Consider the following 18729-nt stretch of genomic DNA (forward strand, 5'->3'; position numbering starts at 1 on the left):
GAACGTGACACAAGTTTCATAACGAATTTAATTGGATGCATTAATGTACAGATAAAAAATCTGGTATTAGCAAGATTTAAATTGAGCATACATATACTCTCTAATTTATCTAAAACTACGTGTACTTCGATTAACTGAAAATGTCTAATATACATATATCAAATATATCAATCTTTTACCAAATATATGATGAATTACATTGACGACATCAACGTCTCACAGTCTGATACTAAATAAAGTATATACAATATATACATATGTATGTTACTGCTTTAATTTGTATATAACAGTCTTTAATACACATTAGTGCATATCTACTGGTGCATCCAATCAAATTCGCTATTACATTACATGGACTATGTATGCTTATCTATAGGATAAATAAGTGCACTCTAACAAAACACTTATAATTTCTGAACCTATAAAGCTTAAAATATAATGTTGTTGACGGAGTATCAACTAGCCTACTATTATTAAACCTGTTCCTATATTAAATTAGTTGCAGGTAATTCTAAAATGTAAAAATTGTGTGTGTGTGTGTGTGTGTGTGTGTGTGTGTGTGTGTGTGTGTGTGTGTGTGTGTGTGTGTGTGTGTGTGTGTGATGGCTGAAGAAGCAAGATTCAATCAGCATACTTGTTTATAAAATAAATAATTATCATTTATCTATACATATATAAAATTATTTATCTTATATATACATCTATAAAAAAAAGAAAATATACGCGATTTTTCCAATGGAGACGATTCTATTTCGATTTTTTTTATAACGTATACGTATATATATATATATATATATATATATATATTTGTTGTAATCTAAAAGCGTGTGTTTTATTTTCGTATATTTATATATTATACTGCGATGTCATAAATGTTTCTCACAAGTTTGTACTTGGTTCACAAATTTGTAATTTTAGATATATTATATACATATAAACATTGCTTTTAGTTATACAATAAATGTGTAAGACTATAATATATATATTTTATAATACAATTCATTTTTAAAATTTTATATTTAAAAAAAATCCTATATTATATCAGGAGCATAATCCTCATGACAAAATTTCATGACAGGTATCTATTTCAGTTATACATTACTTTTTTCATTTCGATGCATTTTTATATGTGCACGTAACTCTATTAGAATATACTGTCATCGTATTCAACATCGTGCATATATGTATTTGTATATTATATTCACGTTCTTTGTCATTCTCAGAAAAACGGAATCAATTGCCTCATCGGTTAACCAACCAAAGAAAAATATTTCAAAAACATATGTATCAAAGACGATCTTAATCGCAATCCCTAATTCTGTGGAATTTCACAATTATGAATCGAATAAATTATACAAGGTAGATAGGTATTGTAAAATATAATTTTTAAACAATAATATTCTCATTCTTTATTATAGAAAGTTGTCATACTACAAAATGTGAGTACATCTTTAGCCAGATTTCAATTAGCAGCAAGGCCTATATATTCGCGATTCACTGTCATGATTGAATATAAAGGACAAAAGAGTGGTATTTTACCAGGAATGCACGTAAAATTGATTATTTTCTTTCGTTGCGATATCTTGGACGAACCCGAAGAAATGTTAATGATAAATGTACAACAAGGACGTTCGGTGATTATTAAATTGCGCGGATGTCGAGATTCACCGATATTGCAAAGTAAATGATGAATGTATAATTGCGATATATATGCATATAAGCTATTTGAATAGGTTTAGAAAAAACTGCCTATTTGCACAAAATATATCAAATTGAACGGCTAAGAATCTGCGAAATGTGATGAGAATAATATATAGTATATATATATATATATAATGGCCCGTATTATGAGCTCGCATCTATCTCTAGATGTACCTCTAAAGTTAGAGACCCAGATAAATGTACATCTAAAATCAATCATATATTTATCGCACATTTAGAGCTTACATTTATTTTTTAGATGTGTCTCTAAAGTTAGAGACGCAGATAAATGTACCCAAGGGCACATTTATCGAGAGTAGCATAAATGTGCTATAAATGTGGTACAAAAGAAGTTTTTTAGGCGATTTCCTCTAGATGCGCCGCTAAATGTGCGCTCATAATACCGCCACATTTATCGTGACATGTTTAGAGACACATCTAGAGATAGATGTGTGCTCATAATGTCGCCACATTTATCGTGATACATTTAGAGGTACATCTAGAGATAGATGTGAGCTCATAATACGGGCCTCTCTAACTTTAGAGGTACATCTAGAGATAAATGTGAGCTCATAACACGGACCAAAGTATGTAAAAAAAGAATGTAAATATTTTCTTGATGTATTTATATCGCCGTTTTACGCTACTGTTATCACAGTGACTACTATCGCGTATTTTCAATATCCGCGAAAAGAACTGCGAGCAAAAACCATGATAAAAAGTGATAAGAAGTGGTTTGTGGAAATTCCATTTACACAAACAAATTTTTGCGAAAAGGTACAAAACTCCGTTTTCTACTTTTTAATAAAATCTGGAATAATCTGCACACATCTTTTTTTTCTTATAGGAGAAAATAAATTCACAGTCTATCGATACAAGCAGCAACGATGCATCAAATATATCTGAAGTGAGTGTACTGTATTGCGAGAAATTAAAAAGCTTTGAATGTGGAGAGTGTCTCGTAGATCAACAAGTCATTTTATCTCTGATGGTTAAAAATGTCGGGGGCAAAGGAAGATTCTTCATTATGAGCGAAATCGACTGGTGCTCGATGCATATCGAGGTAAAGATATCTTGCAAATAACAATAAACAGCAATCATAAATATATTACTGTATCTTATTTCAGGATGTGACTAACGATAATATGCTGATTCTACCATCGTTTGCTATGTGGCCCGCATATTTTACACTAAAGTCGCAAGAGTATATATATCTATATATCTATTTCTTCCCTGATGCTCACGGAATGCATGTAAATTATGTGAAAAAAGTAAAATTTTATAATCTTTCTATTATTTAATAATTCTCTCCTCTCTCTCTCTCTCTCTTCTTTCTCTTTGCTCGCTCTAAACTCAGGAAGAGACATTGTATGCAATTTGCGACAATTGTTCCGTGATAACAACAGAGCTCATTGGAGACGGAATCGCAAATAATAGTAAAGTATAAGAAGTAGGTACATCTCTAATTTTTATTAGCGTGCACGCGCACACACACACACACACACACACACTATACATATTTTTTTAACTCAATTTGTTATCATAAAGGAACAGATAAAGAGAAAGGTAACAAAATTTCATTCTCAGATTCACACATATTAAATTTATCGGGCCTATATTTCAATCAAGATTCTATTTTTCAATATAAAATTAATTTACATACATAATATGTATATAGTACAAATAAGTTTCAATGCACTTAATCATTTTGGTAACATTTTTTTAAAACATGCGATAAAAAATCCAACAGAATCGGTACTTTCAGTACCGAATCTACATACTTTTCTCGCATTCTCATTCGTTAAACCATCTATGGCATATCCTTGTCTGCCATATCTATCTGTTTTTATCCGATCTTTAACGGATTCTAATTTTAATTCTGGAAATCGTTTTAATGCCCAAGCAACGATTCCTTCATTCTCTGCTATTATGACGGTGCATGTACTATACACCAGTGTTCCGTTTGGTTTCAAAAGACGAACGGCCTAGGTATTAATACTTTTATTAGAGCTAAATATATACATGTCCATGGATGTGCGTGATAACTAACTTTTGTTGACTTACTGCAGAAAAGAGATTTCGCTGCAAGGGAGTGTAAGAACGAAGCTGCGCCAACGTGATTTTATTATGCAACTGTGGTCTCTGACCTAATGCGCTGCATGGAGTATCTAAAAGAATACGATCAAAGTGATCCTGTTCAAATGGTGGTCCATCGGTATGGACGAAACTATTCTCTTGAAACTGTTCGACGACAGCCTTTGTAGCATCGTAACAAAACATTTTAATGTTTTCGTCATTACACTTTTTTTTAAATCGATTCACTTTACCCGGATTTTTCTCCAACGCTATTATTGTACCCTAGAAATTACATTATTAGAGATAATAATTGAAAGAACAATATGTGTGAATACATTATCTATATATACTTTCTACATTCATTTTCTTTTTCTCTTCTTTATCATTTCATCAAAAAATAAACGTGTACTTGCGAGTTTCAACTCGAGCAAAAAAAAAAAGTATTTAAAAGATAGCTAAAAAAGACAGTTGTCTGCATTATTATTGTCCGTAACTTATTTTTCTTTAATTATTTACCTGTCCTTTCATAAGAAACGAAATATGCGTAGTTTTATTACCAGGTGCAGCGCACATGTCCAAAACTGTCTCACCTGGTTGGGGATTTAAAACCAGACTACATATAATAGACGGCAAATTTTGTAACAGTGCATATGATCTCAGAGATTCATTATCTGTATTCAATTGTGGAACTCGTGAGATTACATCAGTCATAATTATTGCGATACCGCTGGAAGACAATTTAAAGACAGCATCATTTGGTACTAATGTATGATATAAAAAAACAATTTTGTAATAATGAAACAATCACAAAAAATTAGCAAAAAGGCATTTATATAGTTTGGATGGAGAAATTCAACTATGATATTTAATAAAGAGTAAGCTTCTCCTTCTCTTTTATATATTATTAATTGTTTCTTACCATGAATTTTTTGCATCTTTACCAAATAACTCTTTCCTAGTTTGTCGAAGAATGCCATTACCCAAGTACATTTTCTCACTATCTGGATATGGTTTAATTAAACCCTTTTTACAATGACCAGTAATGTCGGCGAATACGCTGACTTTACAATTAATGATTAAACCTAGAGTAAATTTAATCAAGATTCTTATGGATACATAATTAACAGAGAATTCTACATATAGATCCACAAAGATTACCATTTGGCATTCCAACAACGCCAGGAGCATAAACGTGAGATCCTCTTAATACAGCCGCACCACATATAGCATCGACAATGATCTCCCTTGGATATCTCTTTAAATCAAGACATATCGATGAATCCCAACTATCAACAGCGACTATCCCATTTGGAAGATCCGGTAAAAAGTGAATAGATGGATCTGGTTTATCAACCTATTATTATTGCACGTAAAGCATGTAAAGCTCTCTTGTGTAAACAGATGTAAGGTAGCTAAATAAGAATATCAAATATTCAAAACAAAAAAAATAATAGTTTTCTTTCGTAATTATAATAAAGTCTAACAATAAGAAAAAAATAATTAACCTCAATATACTAGAAGTATTCAAATGTAATGCAGAGTTTGATTAAAACATATATTGCTGCTTGTTATGATTTTGTAGTAAAAATGTACTAGCACGTGCTGTTAAAATTATTAAATTATCATAACTATTGCGCTAATTTGTTGCCTATTAAACATACCTGTTTCAATGCTCTACACAATTTCTGCAGATTGTTTGTATAATGATCTGTTAAATGATCTAATCTATAAATACTTTTTTTAGGTGTTGTACACATCCATTTACAGAGAGCATTGACCTTTTCCTATAATTTTTATTTTTTTGTTGTAGAAAACATTATTTTATTTTATATAAAGATGTAGTAAGAAAAAAGTTACCTGAATTTCACATTTTTGTAAATATCCGTTGTTAATGATAACTTTTCCTAAATCTGCTATCAATTCGTCATGTATTTCGGATTTATTTTTAAACGGCGTTTCTCCGAAATTAGATGACTGTGATAACATTATATGTAGGTATGTATATATTTATATCCTTTTCTTTTTTTTCCGCGTGTGTATGTGTGTTTAACAACAACTTATATTTACATTTTCCGTAAAAAATGTAAGCTCAGGGTATAATTGCTCTTCAACTGTTGAACAATATATAAGTATAATAAATTGGCATTTGGCATAGCAGTTTTTAGTATAATGTATCCTTAGATCCTTAGTCCTGTATCTCGATATATACGCAACGTATGTATAATTCTGAAAAACAGAAAGAAAGAAAAAATAGAAAGAGTATATGTGTGCGCGCGAAAGTAAAAAAAAGAAGGAAGAGAGAGAAAAATTAAAAAAAAGAGATATCTTTTTGGAAATATTATTATAGATAATCAACTAGAAATTTTCAATTTAACTGGCAAGACTTGACAAGATTGAAAGGTTTAAATAGTTTTGAAAGATAAACCAAATCTTATAACAAAAACTGTCGATATCTATCACACAAAAATATTTATTCAAAGTCTCATTTTCCAAATAACTACACCAAAAACACAACTTTTGCTTTTACTAGTATAATGAAGAAATAAAGAACAGTCGATGCTTGACAATATTTACGAAACAACATGTCATCTTTAGTGAACAACAATGAGTTACATGAAGGTTTGTAGTAAATGGCTTCTTTCTTTGCTATGTATGTTTGTTGTATATATGTATATATATTAATATAAAATAATTTGATTTAAAATTAAAAATGGCCGTATGAGATACATCACACAAAAAAAGACATTAATTTAAATTTATTCAAATAAATTCACATTTTTGATATATTATGTAGCTCTTTACATTTTATGTATAAGTATAACATGATAATATGATATATTTATATATTTAATGCAGTTTCTACTAATGTGCCACAAATAAAATGTCTACCTTTGCAAGAATATCAACAACTTTGTCTAGATTTACACAAGGCTCATCAAAAGACTGCAAATCTTAATCAGAAATTATATCATGCTAGAAAAAACTTGGAGGACGAGAAACGTAAACGTCGTGTAGTTGAGCACTATAAAAATTTACTGGTAAGTTAATTATTATAAAACTTTAATATTGTGCCATTCGATATTTAATATATATATATATATATATATATATATATGTGTGTGTGTGTGTGTGTGTTTAAAAGGAATGTCAAATTAATACAACTAGAAAAGTGCTATTCCATGATGGACAAGTAAACTTGGATGAAGAAATAAAAAAGAAACTACAATTTCTTATCAAACCCATGTTTGAATTCAAAATGTGTAATAATCTACATGGCCAAGACAAACAGTTTGATGGACAGTAAGTACGCCTATTTTGTATAAGATGTTCATATATATAAATATTTGATATATTTATATAATATCCATTATACAATATCCAATATATTTGATATAATATCCACAATTTACATTTAATAATTTAATAATTTGTAGTCTGACTACAATAGCAGAAATGGATTCTACAGGTTCGATATTAAGCGACTTAAATTGTTTATCAAAATCAGAAGATGACTTGAACACCGAGGCTATTATACAGGCTCAAAAACAGAAAATGTGGAGAGAGTACAAACTTGGCGATGATTATTCCGCAAATGAACAATGCAGCACATTAGATAAAGTTGCAGAATTTAACTCACCTGATGGAGTAACAACCACAAAAGTTAAGACAAATGATGATACGCACACTGCACCTTTTAAAATCCAAGTTACGTCTCATAAAGAAAATATCGATCCTAAATTGTTGAATACAGAAACATTTGCAAATCATAACTTTGTATCAAAAATAGTCATTAAACCAGAAACATGTACTTTATGTGGTAAAAGGTAATATTGATTAAAAATAACTTGTAATATATAGATGTAATGCAAAGCAATATCATTTTCTTTCCGTTTCATGTCAGAATCAGATTCGGGAAGATAATACTAAGATGCAGAGACTGTCCTGTTATGTGTCACGCAGAATGCAAGATGCAAGTTTTCTCACTTCCATGTGTTTGTGAAAAGCCGGCAATATTATATAGCGTATCTGCAAGTGTATTACCATAATAACTCTTTTTTTTTTTTTTTTTATTAATTTAACATTTTTATATAATTATTGCAAGATTTTTAGGTTGTCAAAAAGTAAAACCAATGCTTCAAAATTTGCTACTTAGCAGTGAAGTAATATCAAAAAAGATAAGACACGCTGTTTTGCATGCCGTTTAATCTGATTAAACCTTATTAACCTTATATATTTTATAAATGTATAATTATATATTGTAAAATGTCTAATTTAAAACATTATGTATCTTATTGGAAATATTTAATGTAGCATTTTCACATAATTGTTTTTCAATCGCTACGTTACACGTAGTAATATATGAGTTCCATGGACAATCAGATTAGATAATCATTCCAATTACTACGATATTTAAAGAGATAAATAATTTCTTTGAGATCAAAATTTTAGTTTCTTCTTATTACGTGATTGTAATCTGATCAAATTTAATCGTACAAAAGAAATATAATGATGTACATTTGTCGTATGACCAGATATATTTGTCAAATACACCAATTTAATCGGATATCGAATAGAAAATTTTTAGAATTCCGGAAGTTTTTTGTAATATTAGTCAAAGAGTAGATGTGACAAAGTTATTTGTACGATTGTAATATCATCTTTATTAAAATTACTTATTTTATTAGAATTTATTTTATTATATATAATACTTATTGCTGAAAGATAAATGAAAAAACTAAGATATAAAGCATATTCGATTTACACAATAAGAATATACACATATACACATATATTCTTCTTTCGATGATTTTGTTATATTGTGAGGTTAGAATCTTCATCTCCTTGATATGAATTGAATTGCATTCAACATTTCGAAGTATTTGGCACATCAATTTATTTTTGAGAAATTACCTTTTCATAATCTGGGATCGGTTCGGTGTTCGGTCGCGCCCTTAAGCCTTTAATAATCGCGTCCGTTCAGTGTTTGTTTTTAATTTTTTCGCTCCTTCTCTTTCTCGATCGCGCGCGCGCACGCACACACACACACACACACACACACACACTCTCTCTCTCTCTCTCTCTCTCTTTCTCTCTCTCTCTCTCTCTCTCTACCATTACACACGGTTATGGTACTATACACAAAAATTTATAAAAATTTCAATCAATATTGATCCTTTGATTAATTTACTAGCGATATTTAAAGAATTTATTGTTTGAATTTATAAAAAGATCAACACATTCTTCAAGCCCGTATCGTTGCATTGCTTTTTATTTTGGTCATCTCCATGTTTGACTCAAGCCCGTATCGGATGCATTGAAAATTGAAATTGACTAATCAGAACAAATGAGTTAAAATTCCTTTCTTCTAATTGGTTAATTTGCAATCTCAATCTTCAATACACAGTTCGAATATGACAGGGACTCGATTCTTGAATTCATTCGCAAGAGAAACGTATACGCAAATTCGGCTCTTACAGAAAAGTTGCAAGTTGATTGGCTATCGCATGGCTTTTAGCCAATCAACTTGCAACTTTTCTGTAAGAGCCGAATTTGCGTATACGTTTCTCTTGCGAATGAATTCAAGAATCGAGCCCCAGTCTGATATCCAATAGGGGAGACAAGTGGTAACCGCGATTATCCATGTTGTGTATGATATTTTGACCTTTTTCATATCCTATATTCTATACAATATCACATATAAACATATTTTTAAATGTTGATAAGTTTACATATATATCTGTCTCTTAATTTTTGTTCGTTAAATCTAATTTCGATTGCAATTACCGTCCCATCTTTAATGCATCTTTAATGTAGCGAATTTAATGCAACAAATTAATCGGATAAATATGGAATTAAGGCTGCGGTCGAGTATACACTACGAATGCTTTGAAACATCATTCTATCTTTGTTCTACATTCCAAAAGAATAAAGATAGAATGATGTTTTAAAGCATTCGTAGTGTATTCTCGACCGCAACCTAAGGTTTGTTCTTTATTGCTGCACTGAGTTCACAGTGCACTGCACTGGGGCTCGATTCTTGAATTCATTCGCAAGAGAAACGTATGCGCAAATTCGGCTCTTACAGAAAAGTTGCAAGTTGATTAGCTAAAAGCCATGCGATAGCCAATCAACTTGCAACTTTTCTGTAAGAGCCGAATTTGCGTATACGTTTCTCTTGCGAATGAATTCAAGAATCGAGTCCCTGAACTGAACTAGTGCAAGTGGGGACAAGCTGGTGTAAGCAAAAGTATATAGGTTTGTTCGTTTTACCTACACTTTCTCCACTTTTGTAGAAAGTGTACACTATCACGTTTCTTTTAGAAGAATTGAGCCCCAGTGTATTATAAGAAATCAGTGATTTGGAGCCAAAATGGCGTCGAAAAGTGTACATAGTGCACACTTTTGTAACGTACGTACACATCAAATGTACTTTTCTAACCTGATTGTGAGATATTGTGTGGAATCACAGACTTCTATATAAAGCTGGGAACACAATGCTAAGCGATAGCGATAGGAATAGCGATAGCGATAGAATAATATCTAACCTCTGTTCCTATTGGTAAATATTTTTTATTCCACCAATAAGAACAGAGAATAGATATTTTTCTATCGTTATCGCTATCGCTTAGCATTGTGTTCCCAGCTTAGGCTGCTTTCCTTTTAGGAGACACACATCGACACAGGTTAACGCACTCGAGCACTGTTGTTACAGTATAAATGGAACGCGCTATGCACAGTATGTGCACGAACTTTTAATACCTAACCTTAGATTTATCCTAAACTTCTCAAACAGATTTATCGTAAGATTTATCGTAACAAAAAAACTTCTCAAACGTGTTTTCAAATTTTATAAATGTATGTACAATATATTATACTGTATATAAATATTTTTATATATTTTTTTTTTTTATTGCATGCAAACAAATCAAATAATAAACATAAATATTATATAGGCCGGTATTCATAGTCGGTTCTTATATTTAAGACTGTCTTAAGTACAATCTTAAGATGTGATTAACCAATCACAGAGCCGTATTTGCATCTTAAGACATTACTTAAGACGGTCTTGAAATAAGAACGGACTATGAATACCGGCCATAGATTCATCGAAATGGGACTGTTGTTCGCACAGAGCGTATTACGCAGCACATATACTGTTTACGCTTGTGTGCGCATGCTACCGGGACTCATTTTTAACATCACTAGTCAAAAAACACACTCCAACTCTCCTCCCGAGCAGAGTCGAAGAGTGTTGATTGAGTTTGAATGAAATTCTAAATGGAAAGCGACGTGTGTCGATTTGTGTCAAAAATGTCGATTGTGTTCCCTAAAAGGAAAGCAGCCTTAACCTAGGCCGATATTCATAGTCCGATCTTATATTTAAGATCATCTTAAGTCTGGTCAGAGGTTGACTTAAGATCCCATTCAACCAATCAAATGGCTGGGTAGCATCTCAAGCTCGGACTTAAGACGATCTTAAATATAAGATCGGACTATGAATACCGGCCCTAGACTGCTAACAGAGGGTGCTTTCCAGCTACGGAACACAGTGAGTACGTTTACACGGCACCCTTAATCAAGTTTAATAACATCCGTAGTTATAAAACTGGCCAATCACAGCCATTTCCCTAAAGAATGGAACGGCTGTGATTGGCCAGTCTTACAACTACGGATGTTATTAAACCCGATTAAGGGTGCCGTGTAAACGTACTCAGTGTGACACTGTGTTACACAGTGTTACACAGTGTCGCCTTGTAGCTGGAATGCTATTTAGCTATTTCATTTCACCACCAGAGTACTTTACAATATTTGTCACTAAATTTACCGATGTATATGTACAATTATGTTTAACAATTTGTAATAATTAAAAATCGCAGTAGATATTTTCGCTGTAAAAATATTTTGTAACAAAATTTTTTTATGAATAAATTTATTTATCAGATATATAGAAGAGACTAAAAAAACTGATAAAATTATGTAAATTAAATTGTTATAAAAAATTAATAAAATTAAGTTTTTTTCTATAATTATTCAAATTACATAATTAGTTTCGTGCAAAGAGCGATTAAAAGAAGAAAAACGCGCGTAAGCATCCATTCAATTTAAGAATTTTTAACTAATATCTTCTAACTATATGGTCTATTAATTTTCATTAATTATAACTAAAATAATTATTTCTTAAATTATATAACATGAGACTATATTCTTAAACTTGCTTAAACAATTTTTCAACGATTGCAATATTAATTTTTTTTTAAATTATGCCTTCTAACTAATCTTAATTAATTTTTATTAATTATAAATAAAATAATTATTTTTTAAACTATAAGACTTATTTAACTATTTAAACTATATTCCTAAACTTGCCTAAATAAGTTTTTAATGATTGCAATATTAAAAGTTTGTTAATTATGTCTGCTAACTATACGCTTAATTAATTTTCTTAATTATAAATAAAATTTCTTAAACTATGAGACTATTACTACGTTTACGCGAGTGTTACTTCTGTAGTAACTTACTCAAATGTACAAGTTACGATAATTTTTGAGTAAGTTACTACAGAAGTAACACTCGCGTAAACGTAGTATATATTCCTAAACTTGCCCAAATAAATTTTCAACAATTGCAATATTAAAATTTTTTTAATTATATTTGCTAACTATACGCTCAATTAATTTAAATTAATTATAAATAACATAATTAATAATTATTTCTTAAACTATATGAGACTATATTCCTAAACTTGCCCAAACAATTTTTTAACGATTGCATAATAAGAAATAAGAATAAAAATAAGAAATATTAAATTTGTCTGCTAAATACAGAGATCACCTACGGATACCAATCCATAGAAAATAAAATAATGATAACAAATGTAAAAATGTTGGTAGCTATGGAGCGACGACACAGTCGTACACAGCATTTTAGCTGTGTACGCTTGTGTCGACTTGTGCGTAGTTGGAAAGCACCGAGTCGTACACTGTGTTACACAGTGTCGCCTGTGTACATAGCTGGAAAGCACCCAGATATAGGCGGACATGATGCACAGGTGTGCACGCGACGCCATATTTCGGGTGGGCATATTATATAGGGTGTCTATAATGTATTTTGTGTCTATAATGTTTTTACGTACGTATTTTGTTTAATGAGAACTGAACACCCAGTATAATTTGCCCATCCGAAATATGGCTGCCATCCCCACCACTATTTGCACCTCGCATCACTTTTTCGAGTCATTTTGTACAGGTGTTAGCAGTCTAGGTTATATAGAAGTCTGTGTGTGGAATAACCTAAAAAGTGTTCGTGACAAAAAATAAAACGATATCCAAAAACATGCCAGGTTGCTGCGTGGAGGGTTGCAAAAATCGAAGTGAAAAAGGTTTTCGTTTATTTCGCATCCCAACAGGCGATAATAACAACGGAAGACGCGAAGAATGGCTAAAATTAATTGGCAAAAAATTTGAATGAGCCGCGTGTTGGAGCCAAAATGGCGGATGATTGCGGTACTTTGTATATCTAGTGACTTTAATTTAAACTATTTAAAGTCGCCATCTATCGGGATACTCGCGCACCAATATTAATTTCCATCGTCACGTGACTCATCGAGCCAATCGCGACGGCTCGATGATTCTATACGTGGCATAAGGCATGAATCCTTTTCACGTCCGCCATTTTGACATACGGTACTTTTCGAGAGTGTTGGTTTTATGTTTTATCGTTTCTCGTGAAAATAATCTTTTTTACTGAAACGTAAGTAACGCAAGTGGCGTATATGTGCAACGTGGCGTTATCAGAGAACTCGATAGTAAGAGCAAATCTTTGGGTAATGGATATTTGAGCGGGGAACCGCTTGACGATTCCGCTGGGGAGTAGGTCGAAGGTGACAGACAACCGGGTGTCGGGTGTACGCAGTGGCTTCGCAAACCATACAATATCCTCCGCCTCGCTCGCAGTATCACGCTCCACTGGCCTTTTAAATAGTACGAACACCCTTTAAAACTGCATAGATCGTCAGCAAAGAAGTCTATAGCGATCCCCGAAGGGTATGCTAGTCCGATAATCATAGCGATGTATTAAAATGAGAATCGATAGCGGGCAGCGTGAACATCCCGTGCGTGCATGACCTTTTTTTCTCCACCTCTACAGCCAAGAATCGAACGTACGATTCCGGCTGTGTCGAAATTAATTCGATCGTTTCGTCTCGTGCTTTTTAACGCGATCAGGTTAGTTTGCGAGGCTTTTGTGAGACGCCAAACGGCGATGTATATTATATACGCGCGCGTATGTATGTATGTGTGTGTGTATGTGTGTGTGTATGTGTGTGTACGCGCGAAGGTATGCCGCGACCGGAGCATTCTTGTATCACGTATATATTAACGCGTGTTGCGGTGTTGCGTCGTCGTCGATCGGCCGCGATCTTTTTGTCCTTCGTCCACGTGCGATCTCTTATCCTTCCAGATTTTTTCCCCCACTGTCGCACCAGCTCCTTCCTTCGGCTTTCTTCTTGTGCACCCAAGGGAAGAAAGAATTGAAAAAAAGGAAGAAAAGACATCTTGATATGTGCGACTTTATTTTGTGACCTTTATCATCGCGATTATTAGAGGGCATTTATATACATGTATATTTTTTATAAATATCTCTTTTTTTGTCTTTTTTACGCTACACGCGTAGTTTGCGCAGACTGAATAATATTATGCGATATGTAAATGCAATTTCTTATTTCCCAAAACAAAATTTATTTCTGCGATTTAAAAGTTGCACATATTCCTCTTAATGCTCAACGATACTTATATACTTGCGTCATGTTTTATATCGCTTGATTATAATGTCATACACACGTATCATCAAGTATAGTACAGAGCAGATGATTTATATATATAATTCCTCATTATATATAGAACAATAATATGTTTGCGAGAAAGACAATTGTATATTTCATAAAATATATTATAGAATCGTATCTTTTAATTGTATTATAATATTTTTCAGATCCTCTCTGACATAACTGATCAATCATGGGGAATATGTTTGCAACATTATTCAAAGGCCTTTTTGGCAAAAAAGAAATGAGAATTTTGATGGTGGGTCTTGATGCAGCTGGTAAAACCACAATACTGTACAAATTAAAATTAGGGGAAATTGTTACTACAATTCCCACTATAGGTAAGTACAGTCATCTTTTATGTCTTTATATATATGTTAAAAAATATGAAAACAGTGGTTAAAAAAGGGAAATAAATATTGTGCAATTTTATTCGTATGACAATAATTATGGCATCTCACAACAGTAATAAATATAATGAACATTATTTATTAAAGTAAAATTGATATATTTTGCAACTTTTGTATCAGACTATGTGATAACTATGTACAAGTATAAGAGATAACGGAATATCATGCATATAAATTTATTTTTTAGGTTTCAATGTAGAAACGGTTGAGTATAAGAATATAAGTTTCACCGTATGGGATGTTGGTGGCCAAGATAAAATAAGACCACTCTGGCGACATTATTTTCAGAATACGCAAGTATGTATTTTATTTAAACAAAGTTGCATTTGATTCTAATGTGCCTAATTATCAAAAAAGTATGCATTATTCTCTCTTGATTATTTTTATTAAATAGTTGATTTGTATCATGCGTGAATATTTTGATTGTATCAATCTTACTTTGTTGCATTTTGTCTTTAACATTACATTTACCGTAGGGTTTGATATTCGTCGTTGATAGTAATGATAGGGAACGTATTGGCGAAGCACGCGAAGAATTGATGAGAATGCTCGCGGAAGATGAACTGAGAGATGCGGTACTCCTCATATTTGCTAACAAACAAGTAAGTAAATTGTCGAACGTTACGAATACATAAATTTAATTGTAACCAATGGATGATATTAAAGGAATAACATTTCAGGATCTGCCAAATGCAATGAACGCAGCAGAGATCACTGACAAGTTGGGATTACATTCTCTACGTAATCGTAATTGGTATATCCAAGCAACGTGTGCCACAAGTGGGGACGGACTTTACGAAGGCCTCGATTGGCTTTCCAATCAGCTAAAAAATGCCAACCGCTAATTGGGAAATTATTCTGTCAACATTCAGTTGCTATATTAACATCATACAAACAAAATAGCTGCACACCTGTCCCCCCTCGGCTCTTTGCGATGAATGAGTAACATTATAAGAAACAAACAAAATATTAACTGCAAGATCTCTTTGATCTTGAGTGGTGGATATAGAAGGTTTATTACTGAGAATTGTCTGTGTCGGCAGTTTTTTGGGGGGGAGAGGAGTGGTCAAGCGGGGCCGTGGGCACACGATCGAACGGCCACACCGGACTATTGCCTTGCGCAAATCTTATTATTATTATTATTATTATTATTATAATTATAATTATATTAGCATTATAGTTACACAACTTTTTACACAGAGATGCCACAAGAATGTGGAGAACTTGAAGTAATTATATTAAAGTACCTAACTCTGAAACATACAATACACATTAATTAATGAATAATTTAAATGATACCTTCGATAAAAAAAAATTCAAAACCATGAAAAACAAGAATAAAGTACCCACAGTGTTATCAGTTTTGAATGCGTTGGACATACCGATTATCATAATGTAGCTGCATATTGTACATTATATTATATAAATACGATAAAATGTGATCAGTAGACAAGAGAATATGTTGCTCTGTCCACACTACATTTACAAAAGTCGCTCTCATCTCGGCCCAGGACGGCTGATACGAAAACGCAGAAAGTGATTGCAGCAAACGATTGGTGCAATGACTAACTCTATTTTTTAGTTATATGCAAATTTTTTTTCCTTAAGTTCTCGGCGATAGAAAACTTGGGGAAACAGAAGCTATACGGATGGTTATTTCACTAGTTGGTTGCGGCAGGTATGCATCCTCCTCTCATCTGCCCGCCCCATCCAACTTATAGTTATCCAACTATGTATATCTCACTATAGAGGAGATATCACACTTATTTATTGCACCTCGGTAAAATAAATTAGAGTATATATCGTCGACACATTCCGAAATTGTGCAGTGAATGTGACGAAAAAATTCAGAGACTCGGAATTAATTTAGAAAGGTTGGAGCTGTCAGCTAAAAGATTCAGGCCTCGCAACTACTGGAATCCAATACTTTGGACTAAGACTGGCGTTATATACGTCAGTGATTACGACGCTAATTCGCGATCGTTCTTCAATACCCTAACGTTTTTCCTGTCTTTGAGGTACATTGTTTTTACGAGATAATCCTTCCCCTAATTTCATTGAATCGCCTTTCCGTCATGCGAAAATTCATATAATTATGTATGAATGTTTAAACAATTTGTGAAATATATTGTAATTGTGCTTTACGTAGTCTATATGTTATTTGCCAACGAATAGTCTAATCTTTATTCAAATCGATAAATTCTTGTCGGAGATTTCGCGCATGTAGTATGATGAAGAATAGGGGACAACAAAAACGGATGTTCTTGTAATTCGAGCAGTTCTTTTCGATCATTTTCATATTTCAACATGCGGGCACATGCTATTGAGACGATGATACTCTACTTATAAGCGCGCGTAATCACAATCACTAAAATTTGCTACTAAAAACATTACACATTATCTATTCATCAGGAGAAATGGTAGGCTTGGGATCTGCATTATATTATTTATTATATCAAAATTTCCTTTTTCTTACAATTGATTATATATAGTTTGATCATCAAATATATCGCCTAATTATGTCAATTGTTGATTTTAACTGGCAATCTTATATATAGACTTATTGTATATATACACATATATTTGTGTTAGAAAATTTGATAAATTTTTTCAAAACGGCAATTTAACTACATATATTTATATCTGATGATTTCAAGAAATTAAAATAAAAAATATGTCTATTTCTAAAAAATAAAAAAATTTTATATAAAAAAAATTGAAATTGAAAAATATATTTCGTGGAAAGAGGATAGAAAATTTGATATTACATGCCAGTTATCGTATGCCGATTATAATTTTCACAATGCAACAGTCGATCATCATCTTTTTCACTCGGTAATATACACGCATGATAACTTTGACGAATCAATCTAATGTACACTGGTGCGCAATAAGTTAAAGTGAGACAAATATATATTTTGTTTCACTCTAACTTTCACTTTTACTGCACTAGTTCACCAGTGCAGCGAAAACCGTGACACATATGTGTAAATCAAATCTGCCTTTATGACTGCGATCCTGACCAGACGTGATGCAATTGTCTCACGCATCCCAATCATCATGTGTATCATTTAATTTTTAATTCATTTCCGCTAGTTGTGTGTGCTCATTAGCACATATGTACAGTACGTGTGTGTGTGTGTGTGTGTATATATATTCAGAAAAGAAATATCTATATTTTAAAAAAATATTTTAACATTAAAATGAACCAGCAATATTATGTATTACATAAACTCTTTCTACAATTGATTTCAATTTAGATTTAAAACGCCTTTTCGATATACTTGAATTTAAATATCTATAATTTTGAATAATATAAAAGACAAATTGATAAAATAATTATTATGTCGTTACGACCAGACATATGCGTAAACGTCGATTTTGATGAAATGACTTATGTCATTTGCCATTTAAATTTTTAATTAGAATAATTATATATATATATATATAATATTGTTGAAAAATATTAATATTTATTGCTTTCCTCTAATACTATAATAGATATATTATATGTATGTAGTTGGCTCTTGCAAAAATAAACAATTTTAGCTTACCTCATGGGCAGATAAGTTTTGATTGTAACGACTAACAGCATTTACCATTTAGTTGTAAATTATCAACTTTAAATTATAACATTGCTGACGTTATTACACGGAAAATTTAATAGTGGCAACAAACATGCAAACCGACATAATCTCGCGACCTAGTCTCTAAACCGCA

At 32.0% G+C, this 18729-nt stretch overlaps 4 protein-coding genes across 11 annotated transcripts; 3 read left to right on the top strand and 1 right to left on the bottom strand.

Moving 5' to 3' along the window:
• Positions 1-1058: 1058 nt before the first annotated feature.
• On the top strand, positions 1059-3161 carry LOC145942911 (uncharacterized). Its single transcript, XM_083050080.1, has 6 exons — positions 1059-1078; positions 1224-1359; positions 1419-1680; positions 2360-2478; positions 2549-2764; positions 2829-3161. Exons 1-6 carry the CDS (start codon positions 1059-1061, stop codon positions 3000-3002), a joined length of 927 nt encoding a protein of 308 aa, XP_082906206.1. The 3' UTR covers positions 3003-3161.
• Positions 3162-3299: 138 nt separating this feature from the next.
• On the bottom strand, positions 3300-8836 carry LOC145943331 (tRNA (cytosine(72)-C(5))-methyltransferase NSUN6-like). 4 transcript variants are annotated; one of them, XM_083050866.1, is made up of 8 exons: positions 8689-8836; positions 5635-6003; positions 5439-5561; positions 4936-5131; positions 4697-4859; positions 4294-4504; positions 3766-4059; positions 3300-3686 (listed from the first exon to the last, which is right to left on the bottom strand). In XM_083050866.1, exons 2-8 carry the CDS (start codon positions 5761-5763, stop codon positions 3405-3407), a joined length of 1398 nt encoding a protein of 465 aa, XP_082906992.1. In that variant the 5' UTR covers positions 5764-6003; positions 8689-8836; the 3' UTR covers positions 3300-3404. The 4 variants fall into 4 exon arrangements, with proteins under 4 accessions (XP_082906992.1, XP_082906993.1, XP_082906991.1 ...); XM_083050867.1 differs by lacking the exon at positions 8689-8836 and adding an exon at positions 7415-7516 and having other exon boundaries at positions 4697-4838; XM_083050865.1 differs by lacking the exon at positions 8689-8836 and adding an exon at positions 7415-7516.
• Positions 6360-7777, top strand: LOC145942912 (rac GTPase-activating protein 1-like). Its single transcript, XM_083050082.1, has 5 exons — positions 6360-6396; positions 6634-6815; positions 6920-7077; positions 7212-7601; positions 7738-7777. Exons 1-5 carry the CDS (start codon positions 6360-6362, stop codon positions 7775-7777), a joined length of 807 nt encoding a protein of 268 aa, XP_082906208.1.
• Positions 8837-13377: 4541 nt separating the features above from the next.
• Positions 13378-17153, top strand: Arf79f (ADP-ribosylation factor 1). Of its 5 annotated transcripts, none has more exons than XM_083049385.1 (5): positions 13378-13527; positions 14767-14940; positions 15197-15306; positions 15486-15611; positions 15690-17153. In XM_083049385.1, exons 2-5 carry the CDS (start codon positions 14793-14795, stop codon positions 15852-15854), a joined length of 549 nt encoding a protein of 182 aa, XP_082905511.1. In that variant the 5' UTR covers positions 13378-13527; positions 14767-14792; the 3' UTR covers positions 15855-17153. The 5 variants fall into 5 exon arrangements, with proteins under 5 accessions (XP_082905511.1, XP_082905508.1, XP_082905509.1 ...); XM_083049382.1 differs by having other exon boundaries at positions 13435-13820; XM_083049383.1 differs by having other exon boundaries at positions 13435-13757.
• Positions 17154-18729: the final 1576 nt, after the last annotated feature.

Source organism: Prenolepis imparis, unplaced genomic scaffold, assembly GCF_030444845.1.
Source record: "Prenolepis imparis isolate NDT839.2.m4 unplaced genomic scaffold, iyPreImpa1.0 SCAF_11, whole genome shotgun sequence".
In the NCBI taxonomy this organism is placed as follows: Eukaryota; Metazoa; Arthropoda; class Insecta; order Hymenoptera; family Formicidae; genus Prenolepis; species Prenolepis imparis.